Genomic DNA, 12,115 nt, shown 5'->3' on the forward strand with positions numbered 1-12,115 from the left:
TTAGATACAACAAACGGCTACATGAGACTGCGCTGATTAAGTTGATATGCAACACTTGTATATCTGTATACAAAGCGCAGTGATGCAGCGCCCGCGGCTTTTTCCCATTGTGCTTTGTATACAGACTCAGAAGCACACAGATATAAACGTGTCACATAGCAAATGAAATGGTGAAGTCTCATGCAGCGGATTGTCTCATTAGATTGCTGTAAGACGCATTTTTCGGGCGGAAAAGACTCTCGGTGCAAGCTGAGTGGCACAGGAGCTGGCAGCTGGCTCCCGCCACATGGCGTATTGAGGCTAGATGGAGGACACATCTCTATGAATGAATGTTTGTATCATTTTGTAGCCCATATTGCTAGATAATTTTATCAAAATATTACTACAATAAAATATAAATGTCCCTTATGTTGGAGACTGGAACAAGAGTGTGTAATCATCACTCACTCCCTCTGCGTGTACCTTTCTGTTTTTTAGTTTGAAGAAGTAGAAGCTGATTGTCCCTCATGTTCAAACTAAATGACCGAAAAGTGATTCATTGTTAGAACATGTCTCCTGTAGCATATTGATGGCTGTAGTAACGTCATCTGTCACAGTTGTTTGTTTCTTCTGTATTTTTAAATCTATGGTAGTGTCATGTACAGTACGCTGTTTGATTTAGCCAGTATGTGTCATTTTTATGTGTCTGAGATCCAGACTAATCAGACTAATAATAATATATGTCACCACCTTTTGTTCCTGTTCGTGTGTTGTTGGTTTCTCATCAATACATATTTAATTATTATTATTAGTATTATTATTTAGCTTATTCCTTTTGCTTTGTTTGTTTTATTTTATAATTGGGAATCTGACCTAAAGGCACTGCCTCTTTATTGTAGGTCCACCTATATACCCACAGAAGGTATCGCACTATAATTGTGCTCTGTAACGAAGTCTATTTGTGACCTTACTGCCCATTTCCCGAACTCCTGTAGATACAGTATGTAACACCTCCACTACACCTCTCTATATTCGCTTACTTCATCCTGACTATCTGTGGGGTTATCAGCTCCCCAAAGCCCTGCCCCATTTACCTGGACACTTTGCTGGGCTATTGCGTACTGCGTGCATCTGAGGCCTTTTCTACAACTTACCTATTTTTTTTTTTATATGAAATTATGAATTGTAGCAGAGGCTGCTGGGGAGACTGCTCAAGAAAGATAGCATGGGGGAGAATACTGCTGTTGCCTTTCTTTCAGGTTATGCTCCTATTTTATTAATGTTTGCTCTATTCTCCTACTGTAACTTATTAAGTAAATGATGTTAATAAATCCTATGCCACCCTTTTGGAGACCCATACGACCAGCGGTCGTATTAGACATTAAACTGCACGGTTTGCGGCGATTGCCAAGCGATTGAACGATAACGACGGTTTAATCGCCTGGTGGATGGGCAGCTTAACCTGACTCCCCGGCCTTCCTGTGTTCCAGTTACTCTACTTTGTGTGCACTTATGGGGCAGGAAAGCTGACCTGAGAGCCGCAACATACTCCAGAGAAAATGCAGGCTAATTTTGGAGTTAATCTATTCATCCTTTTTCCCCCATAAATTACTTCTAGGTTCTTATTTAAATAGTTCATAGAAAGTCCCTGCCACACATGTTCATGCCCATGTATAATGTGTGGGCCATAGAACGAAGAGGGTTCAGTTAAATCCCTCCTGTCCCTGAAGGAGGCACATATCGGCCCAAAGGCAAAAACTATTCCATTTAGATTGCCTTTAGATTTAAAACAATAATGGTTTTCAGGAAAAACAATTTGGTTTAGTCTTAAATCTAATTGGCACTTTAAATCTAGCGGCTATCTGGCTAGAAGAACGGCGGTGACCACAATTTGCTGGTTGTTACATTTGGGCATTCATCTCAGTGTAGCTCTAGTGGGCATCTGAAGCACAACGGTGACCCGTGTTAGGACGTGGCACCTATTTATCGCCTCCTTGCAGACATTTTATGTCCACCACAAAGGGAGTATTATACAGGTGTCTAGTGGAGTCTAATCTGATCTGTTGTTTCTGTCTTTTTCCCTCTAAACTGAAACTAGCAAGTCCTTCTGTATTTGTGTCATTTCAACAATATTGAAGAAGGCCCGAATTCAATTAACTGCGATAAGCGGCTTTTCAGCTAAAAACAGTTTATTGTGTGAATTTATACTCATTGGGCAATCCTATTAGCCACTGTTTTCCCATCTGCAAATTCTCCATAGCCAAAAGCAGCAAAAAGTTTTCTCCAGTGCCGCAGGTGATAAGTTGTCCAAAACAACTATTTTAAGGTAAAAATGTCGGGACTTGGTGCAGAACCCCTTGGACACCCCTCTTAATGACCAATTTGGGAAAAGAAAAGCTTTTATTTAGCTTTATTTGGCCAATAATGACGTCATTTTTGGGGTAAAAGAAAAAAAATTGATGGAAAATGGGTTTAAAGTAGTGGGTCAGGTATTTGGGGAGCTGTATGGATGGGACGTGTGTTTTAAACCATTGCAGGTGGCTGCACCAGGTGTATTTTTAAAAGTGCCCTAAAATGACACAAACATACTTGCACCCATTTTAATGTACCCCTAATTTCACTGCAGTATTTATTTTGCCCCAAGAAAATTGCTTACTATCATTTTTCCACTGTTATAGCAAAATGCATATAACACCCATTTGACACAATTTAAGAACCCCCAAATACTTTTATTAGGGCCACTAATACACTTCTATAATATTTTCCTATCTCCGTTTGCCTTTTTTTGGGGTACAGACAGATTTCCCCATTGTCTGCTGTACTTTTTGCCAGTTACACCACGTACAATTTTCGGGTGAATGCTGCATCACGGCTTTTGGAATTGGATTGTGCGAAAAACGGGAGCGCGCTTAGGCAAAAGATACAAAATGATCTCACAAAAAGTCCTGAAGTGTGCAAAAACGTAACACACGTTCGTTTTCACATTATTGTGGCTAATTGAATTCGGCCCTAATATAAAATCCGCCACCTTAGAGAGTCTAGCATACAATGCACATGACACATTACTTCTTAATATATAAAGACAAATTTAGAATATACAATGAATCAATATATTATTAAATAAGATGGAAAATTCTCGCTCAATAATGTCTAATAAATATTACAGGCAGTGTGCCTATAAATCTGATAATTGTAGCTGCACATGAACCATCTGTCCCCTTACACGTGTGTGGTCAGCTTGTCATTGGAATGTCTGTCATTGCAGCTTGGTCAACCTTGCTCTGCTAATAATGAAATGGAGGGTCGGGTGCGCTCTTTATAGTTGTGCGGGGAAGGAGGTTGAGGTGTCTTGTATAGGCGAGTTGTGGTAATGAAAGACGGACACTCGTGTTTTGAGGCCAAACCATTTTAGTGGTCACAATGCTGCTCCAGGTTGGTGTCAGGTGGTTAGTGGCTATGTGGAAATGTATGGATAGTATGTGGAGCGGTGTCGGCCCGGGTGTGGTGGGGTGGATCTGTTCAGGGGGGAATGTTTGTGGACCCTTTCAGGTGGCTCCTTATCGTGCGGTTCTTGACCGGCATGTCTTCCCTGCTGGACCTATGGGCAACAGTCTTATGAGCAGTCTGAGTCACAATGTCACTGGATGGGTGTATGGGTTGCAAGCGGCCCGCACTGGTATGGGGTAGCAGGTCTTACCTATCGGTAGGAGTGTTGGATATTTTATGTTGTGGCCGATCAGTCCCTTGTGCTGGAGTAGGTGTCTCTGTATCCTGGCGTGGACGTGCGCCCTGTCGTCACAATGGCGATGTAGGTCCCGTGCCCTGGTGTCAGGTGGGCCTCGTGCGTGAGATACTGAACTCCACAAGCCTGTGACGGTTCGAGAGTGCCAGTCACCTAGATGCCTGCAGCTCCGCGTGAGGGAAGGGTCCACTTACCCTGTCCACCGCCACTAGCCGCTTGCATATCGTGCTTACGACTGGCCTGGTATGTTAAGTGTCCTTCCCAGGTGTGGCTTGCTGCAGGGGTTGCTAGGGGGCAGCAGGTGATGTCACAGCTGCTGGTGGTGGGGGTGCTGGTCCCACAGTGGGCTGTCAGTCGCTGGTGATGCTCGCGGCAATCGACAGGCCAGTAGGTTCTCTAATGCTGCTGTCAGCTGGCAGGTTAATGTGTTTGTTATTTTAACCCCTTTATTGCCTACTTGGACAAGTGGACGCGATCAACGCATAGGAGAGGTCAGTATGGATTTTTTATTTCAGGTACACGCCTATGGATTACTTCGGATACTAGGTGAGTATGTGTGAGTGTGCATGTATTTAGTATTAAAATTTTACTTTCACGGTGTACGTTTGTTTATTTACGTATTTCTTTAGTTGTGGAACTACAAGTGCCAGCGGGCCCGTAATGCCCCGAATGCTGGTATTTGTGGTTCTCCAAATACCAGCATGCAGGGGAGGCTTGCTGGTACTTGTGGTTCTACAACTAAAGACAATATGGAAACTTTATTTTTACACTTTACACTAACACTATCAACCGGCACCCACTGCCATAGGGTGCCGGGGATAGCCCCGGGCTATCAGTCTAGGCCTGGGGTGCCCTGGAGAGGGGTACCCCTTTATTGGGGGGGTACCCAACTCCCCAGGGATCCCCGGCCTGGACTGACTAGCGGTCGGGGATAATGCTTTGGCCGGGGAAACCGGTGAAAGGTTTTCCCTGGCTGTGGCATTATCCCCCCGCTAGAAAGAGTTTGGTGCTGGTTCTGGAATTTTCAGGGGACCCCTACTCGTTTTGTACCCTGATTATCCCGAACCAGGACCAGCTCAACAAAGCCCTGTGCTGGTTCTTAATATACAGGGGCCCCCTACGCATTTTGGCCCCTGTATTTTTAGAACCAGAACAGGCTTTATAAAGCCCGGGGCTGGTTATGCTTTTGGGGAGGGGGTGCACGTTTTTTTTTTTTTAAACACATACAGAAGCCATCACGGATCTCACTGATCTGTGATGGCTTCTCTAAAACTCGCACCATTTAATGCTACTCACATTAAAAGGTGTCAGGCCTAAACTAGCAAATGCAGTAGCCTCGAGCTGAAAAGTTCGCAGGCTATTGAATTTGCGAGTTTCAGTACAAACTCGCACTTTTTAAAAGTGCGAGAAAGTGCGAGCTTGTACTATTACTAAAACAAACACCCTATTACATTTGGCCCAGAATGTCAACAGTCAAAATGTCAACATTGACATAATGTCACCATTGTGAATGTCAACAGATCATGATAGGGTTAGGCTTAAATGGACAAAAAACCCTATGCCAACTGTCTACATTCACAATGTCAGCATTAGGAATGTCGACATTTGTACCGCACCCTGAGATGTAAAGGTGGTTACTATAATGAGAAGTTTGCCGAATCAGACCTGAAAATATGTTGGATTCTGAAGACATTAGACTGGTTAGTGATTAATGTGCCAGGTTACTGTAGTAAGTGAGTAAGTATGACTTCTCGCCCCCATTGTACTGCATAAATCTAGGACAGGCACCATGAGATGTAGAACTGTGATAGCATAAGAAGATGGTCCAAGTATATATTATATAACACATTTACATAATAGCATTGTGTATGTATATGCACTACGCCTCACAAGTAATAGATTATAAAGTCATAGATATAATGATAGTTTCATGTACTATGCTATGGCTCAGTGCATACACACTAAATGATCTTATTTGTTCTGTGGAAAGATGATTCTGTGTCTGTGTGTTGCTCCTGCTGTCTGTGTGGGAACAGTACCTGTGTATTGCAGTTGCAGGAGAGCTAAAGAGATGATTGATTTACTGAGTCATGTTCCTGCAGCATGTAATTATCTGTTGGTATCGTCATTCCAGTTTAGTATGGCTCTCCCCCCTACCCCCACCCAATCACTCTCATTATAATAAATATAATTACTCAATAACAGCAGTGCAATCATGCTACTGAGCAACTGACCTGCTGGTTTTACGGTGACTGAGCAGCAAGCCCATGGCACTTCACCTATCTGCAGGGGTTACTGGCATCACCTCCAGCGATTAGGAAAGGTCAGGTGCCATCTATGTCTGTAAGAGGATGTATAGAAATACTTCTATTATTCATTATTTGTTTTTCTTAGTATGTGCATGTTCTTAAATCCTGTAGACCTCTCATGTGCTTATTTTCTGAAAGTATGTGAGAGTGTGCCCCTAAACCTTTTTAAATGTATTATCAAGATTGGCTTTATACTCTTTTTTTTATTTATTTTTTTCCCAGTGGATTAGTAGAAATTCTTTAATAATAATAATTATATAAATAGGCAGAAGCCATATGCAAATGCATGGATCTGTCCCCAGAATTGTTTCATTTAAGTGACTTCCAAATACCCAGTAACATAGCAATTTATTGATGGTGAATCTTGATACAACACAATAAATATTTAATAAGATCATTGGCGAATGTAGTGATTTTCATTTTGATATTGCCTGCTTGTACACATGTAAAATGTTGCTGAGTTTGTAGAGTATAAAGCAGAGGTATTCATGAGCTATCTATATAATAAATGAATCTATCCCATCTCCATCATGCGCAGTGGGAGCCCTCCCATCGGCTCCCACCGAAGCAACGGAGACGGCACACACCAGGAGAAGAGAACCTTGCAGCGTCGGCACAGGGTAAGTATAACCAGGCGGTACCAGACCTGACTTATGACAGGTCCCAAACTACTAGTATTAAATAACTATAGAGAAAGTAGAAACTGTGTTCTACTACTCAGGATGACCACAGATTCCCATGTATCATTGATTGGCAGTGTTGTAACAGGATTAGTCATTAGAAACATTTCTATATATTGTGGAAAGGTATGGCCCAATGCCCTTCCATCAAATATCCTTTGTAGGTGGATCTGAGAGAAAAACTTTCTCCGCATCTAGTCTTGAGCCATTTTTGAAATGAAGCTTTTGGTAGTACTGCTACGACATTACTTCCCTCTATCACAGAATATTTCTCGTATGTGAGTCCAAATTCAGGAGAAGTATGTAGGTTGTGGCAAAATGTGTTGGAACATGTTAGCAAATGACCTTAGTCAACATCTTGGTGGACATTGTGGTTAAGTTATTGGCCAAAAGTAAACAAAAAGTTCAGGGGTTTTCTTGGGTTTCAAAATAAATATGATCTATTCTGTACTTTACGAACTGGGAAATGGGATTTGATCTTTATGTAATAGTTGGAATCAGAATATTTATTATTGTGTAAAGCAGGAATCACAAAGCTAACATCAGATAATATCTGCAGTCAGATTAACTCTGTGCAGAAGTTAAGTTGGGCAATGTCCCCTCTTCCATCGGTAGTTGGTGTAAGTAAGGAATGGTTATAAGAGGTATCTGCATAGAAATCTTTCAGAAAAGATTTGGAATTTTGCCATAATATTCTTTTCTCGCTAGTTGGTTGATATTTATTAACTAAGCTGGGTTCACACTGGAGCGATGTCTGGCTGATATGCCATTTCGTAACTACATATCTCCTACATCGCTCAGTGTTTACGTATGTTTGAACGCTCCCATGGTCGCTAGCAACGGTAGCCAGTTTGATGTGCTACATATCAAACCTAGCTGCAGTGCATCCGGAAAGTATTCACAACACTTCACTTTTTCCACATTTTGTTATGTTACAGCCTTATTCCAAAATGGAATAAATTCATTTGTGTCCTCAAAATTCTACACACAATACCCCATAATGACGTGTTAGATTTTTGCTAATTTAATTTAAAAAAAAAAAGCCACTAAGAAATCAAATGTACACAAGTATTCACAGCCTGTGCCATGAAGCTCAAAGTTTAGCTCAGGTACATCCTGTTTCCACTGATCATCCTTGAGATGTTCCTACAGCTTAATTGAAGTCCACCTGTGTTAAATTCAGTTGATTGGACATTATTTTGAAAGGCATACACCTGTCTAAGGTCCCCACACTTGACAGTGTATGTCAGAGCACAAACCAAGCATGAAGTCCAAGGAATTGTCTGCAGGCCTCCGAGACAGGATTGTCTCGAGATACAAATCCGGGGAAGGGTGCAGAAAAATATCTGCTGCTTTGAAGGTCCCAATGAGCACAGTGGCTTCCATCGTCCATAAAAGGAAGAAATTCGGAACCACCAGGACTCTTCCTAGAGTTGGCCACCTTCTAAACTGAGGGATTGGGGGAGAAGGGCCCTTGTCAGGGAGGTGACCAAGAACTCGATGGTCACTCTATCAGAGCTACAGCATTCCTCTATGGAGAGAGGAGAACCTTCCAGAAGGACAACCATCTCTGCAGCAATCCACCAATCAGGCCTGTATGGTAGCGTGGCCAGACGGAAGCCACTCCTTTCTCAAAATGCACCTGAAGGACTCTCAGACCATGAGAGACAAAGATTGAACTCTTTGGCGTGAATGCCAGGCTTTATGTTTGGAAGACCCCAGGCACCGCTCATCACCAGGCCAATACCATCCCTACAGTGAACGATGGTGGTGGCAGCATCATGCTGTGGGGATATTTTTCAGAGGCAGGAACTGGGAGACTAGTCAGGATAGAGGGAAAGATGACTGCAGCAATGTACAGAGACATTCTGGATGAAAACCTGCTCCAGAGCGCTCTTGACCTCAGACTGGGGCGATGGTTCATCTTTCAGCAGGACAATGACCCTAAGCACACAGCCAAGATATCAAGGAGTGGCTTCAGGACAACCATGTGAATATCCTTGAGTGGCCCAACCAGAGCCCAGACTTGAATCCAGTTGAACATCTCTGAAGAGATCTGAAAATGGCTGTGCACTGACGCTTCCCATCCAACCTGATGGAGCTTGAGAGGTGCTGCAAAGAGGAATGGGCAAAACTGCCCAACGATAGGTGTGCCAAGCTTGTGGCATCATATTCAAAAAGACTTGAGGCTATAATTGCTGCCAAAGGTGCATCAACAAATTGAGCAAAGGTTGTGAATACTTACAGTGCATCCGGAAAATATTCACAGCGCTTCACTTTTTCTTATGTTACAGCCTTATTCCAAAATGGAATAAATTAATTTTTGTCCTCAAAATTCTAAACACAGTACCCCATAATACCCCACTGTGCTCATTGGGACCTTCATAGCAGCAGATATTTTTCTGTACCTTTCCCCACATTTGTGCCTCGAGACAATCCTGTCTCCGAGGTCTACAGACAATTCCTTGGACTTCATGCTTGGTTTGTGCTCTGACATGCACTGTCAAGTGTTGGGGTCCTTAGACAGGTGTATGCCTTTCAAAATAATGTCCAATCAACTGAATTTACCACAGGTGGACTCCAATTAAGCTGTAGGAACATCTCAAGGATGATCAGTGGAAACAGGATGTACCTGAGCTAAATTTTGAGCTTCATGGCACAGGCTGTGAATACTTGTGTACATTTGATTTCTTAGTGGGTTTTTTTTTTTAAATTAAATTAGCAAAAATCAACACGTCATTATGGGGTATTGTGTGTAGAATTTTGAGGACACAAATGAATTTATTCCATTTTGGAATAAGGCTGTAACATAACAAAATGTGGAAAAAGTGAAGCGTTGTGAATACTTTCCGGATGCACTGTGGACCTTATTCAGAGTCGGTCGCGAGCGCTGAGCACTCGCAACCGACTCGATGTTGGTCCACAGGACATGCGCACGACGGAGACTGCTCCGTCGTGCGCATGCGCGAGCCCCCGCTTACGACGGATCACCCGTCGCTAGCGGGCTCGAAGCAGACTGAGCAAGCTGTCGATGTTGATTGACAGCTTGCTCCGTTTGCTGGGCGGGCAGGGGGCGTGCCCGGCCAAACGGAGACGTTCCTTTCGGAACGCTTGCTGTATTGTGGGCGTCCCCACTGACATCATCAGTGATGTCAGTGGGGAGCTTCCTGCTCAAACAGAGCAGGAAGCTCCCTGGGGCTTAAGGTTGACGAGACCCTACCTTAGGGTCTCGTCGTAAGCCCCGATGGTCGCGATGGTCTTGACCATCGCGACCATCTCCCTTAGCGGTCGTTAGAGCTGTGGGTGTTAACCCACAGCCTAACGACCGACATGGAGGCGGCCATTCAGGATGCAAGCGGCCACCCTGTTTCTGAGCGATCGCTTGCATCCTACGATCGCCTCTGAATGAGGCCCTGTATATTGTTAGCGGCCAGTGCATTGTTAATGAATGATGTAATGGTGATCGTTATGTTCATTAAAGTCGTCCAGTGTTTAACGCACAATCACTGACGGACATTCGTTCCAATGCCCGTCACTCTAGGATATGTTGCTTTCTCTTTTTGTATAATTTTAGTCATATTTCTCAGCCTTAATTCACCAACTATAAATTCTATTCTTTGTGTAATCCACTTTTATTTAGGCATTAGAAAGCAGGAAGCTTTCTAAGAGATGCCTTTCTTGCATTGTATAAAACTATATTGAAATGCCTGTATGATTAGTCAATATAATCCTCAAAAGTTTTGGACCTATCTAAGTGCAAAGTATTCTATTTTGCTAAATAATCTCTAATTTTTAGCTTGATGGGCTGTGATATTGCTCTGCAAAAGAGCTTTTTATGTTTCCCAGTACACAAATGGGTCAAACTAGTGCTCCACATTCTGACGGTTTGGCCAGGTCTATGTGGTCTAGCTTGGGAAAACATCCGGTTTAAAACATTTTCAAGTTGGTTTGAAACTACATAGTTGTCAAGTTGAGAGGTTTTATAAACCTGTGAATGTAATGCGGCAGCTGACCATCGGCTAATGGCACTGACAAATCATTGTAGTGATTTTTTTCGTAAAAATAAATTATGATCACTCTTCATACTACCTGTGTTTAGGTGTTTTTGTAGCATATATGTATATATTAGTGTGAATATAAGTGATAAGTAAATGTAATAAGATGTATATGCTTTCCGAATCTAAAAGAGATTCAAGAACACAAAATTGTAATCTTCTAGTGAAAAGAATAGCTACCCTCACTTTTTAGTAAGCTATGGAGCTGAGATATACTCATTCATCCTGGAGTCCCTTTAAAGACATGAACTGTAGAAGGACTGAAGGGCTCATGTTAAGTTCTGCACATCCCTATTTGCATAGTGTAAAATACAGATGTGTCCTCATACATCTAGCCTTTATACGCCACGCAGTGCGTTTTGCGAGCGTCAGGCGTATTTTTTTTTTTGCAGATAAAATGCGTCCTAACTCACGATGCGACTAGGACGCACCAGCAGACTGCGCTGATTCATTAGATATGTTTATGAATAATCGTATTTTTATTGTTTTTTACAATATGGACTCTCTGGTTGTTGAAGCACTAATTTGAAAGCTACAGATGTTTGAGATGAACATGACAGTTACTTAATCCTGGTTGGCGCGATTCATATCAGTTTTATTATTGCAGTACCTGTCACCCTTGTCTGCCACCCTCCCCCTTCCGCCATAGATCTTTCCGAGCCCTGCTGGACTACAGGCAGCCTAATGACAGCAGACACACAAACACTGAATGAGAGTACAACTATATCACATTTATGTACTGACAGCTGAATACTTTGTGAACTACCAGTAAATGTATCTAGGTCACAGAAATGAGCATGTATATGACATAGAGAGAGCGAGGGATAAATATGCAGATATGTTTGTATATTATATAGTGTGTTTGTATAATGCGATCTGTCTGTCCACTTCCTTGCATAAAGCATTGTCATATGTCCATTTAGTCGTCATTCCTGTAGCAGTTGTTTAGCAAACTTGCCCAATGTTTTTTAATAGATCCTGTGACATAACCGTAAAGCCAGAATATGATGTTCTCCCCCAGGTGATTTCTAACCTGACCCATGCACTGGAGAAGCAGAAAGAAAAGATCGAACTAATGCGGACATTTACCCACTGGCGACTTCAGCAAATAGAAGCCAGTCAAGAGGTAAAGACCAGGACATGTGATTCATTGTTCCACAACCAGAGCTGCGCTTGGACAGGGCGCCCTTTGACCTATTTATTGCTTGATGTGGATTTCTAATGGAATGATTAAACCTTAGTGTTGTAGGTAAACTGTGATGAATCTGGGTTATTACAATATACAGGGAAGATTAATTTCTAAACCGTCATTTACATGGTAACTAGTTTGACAACATTTTTAAATGTAAT

The 12,115-nt window shown here is 42.4% G+C and overlaps 1 protein-coding gene across 5 annotated transcripts in view; it reads left to right on the plus strand.

Annotated features, from left to right (window-relative positions):
* Positions 1-12,115, plus strand: part of POC5 (POC5 centriolar protein) — a 64,985-nt gene that overhangs the window by 37,092 nt on the left and 15,778 nt on the right. For all 5 annotated transcript variants that reach the window (XM_088443685.1, XM_088443687.1, XM_088443689.1 and 2 more), the window contains one exon: positions 11,787-11,891. In XM_088443685.1, coding sequence (XP_088299811.1) covers positions 11,787-11,891 — 105 coding nt within the window. The remainder of the gene's footprint in view (positions 1-11,786; positions 11,892-12,115) is intronic.

The sequence above is a fragment of the Taudactylus pleione genome, unplaced genomic scaffold (genome assembly GCF_031769625.1).
Source record: "Taudactylus pleione unplaced genomic scaffold, aTauple2 ptg000333l, whole genome shotgun sequence".
Classification (NCBI taxonomy): Eukaryota; Metazoa; Chordata; class Amphibia; order Anura; family Myobatrachidae; genus Taudactylus; species Taudactylus pleione.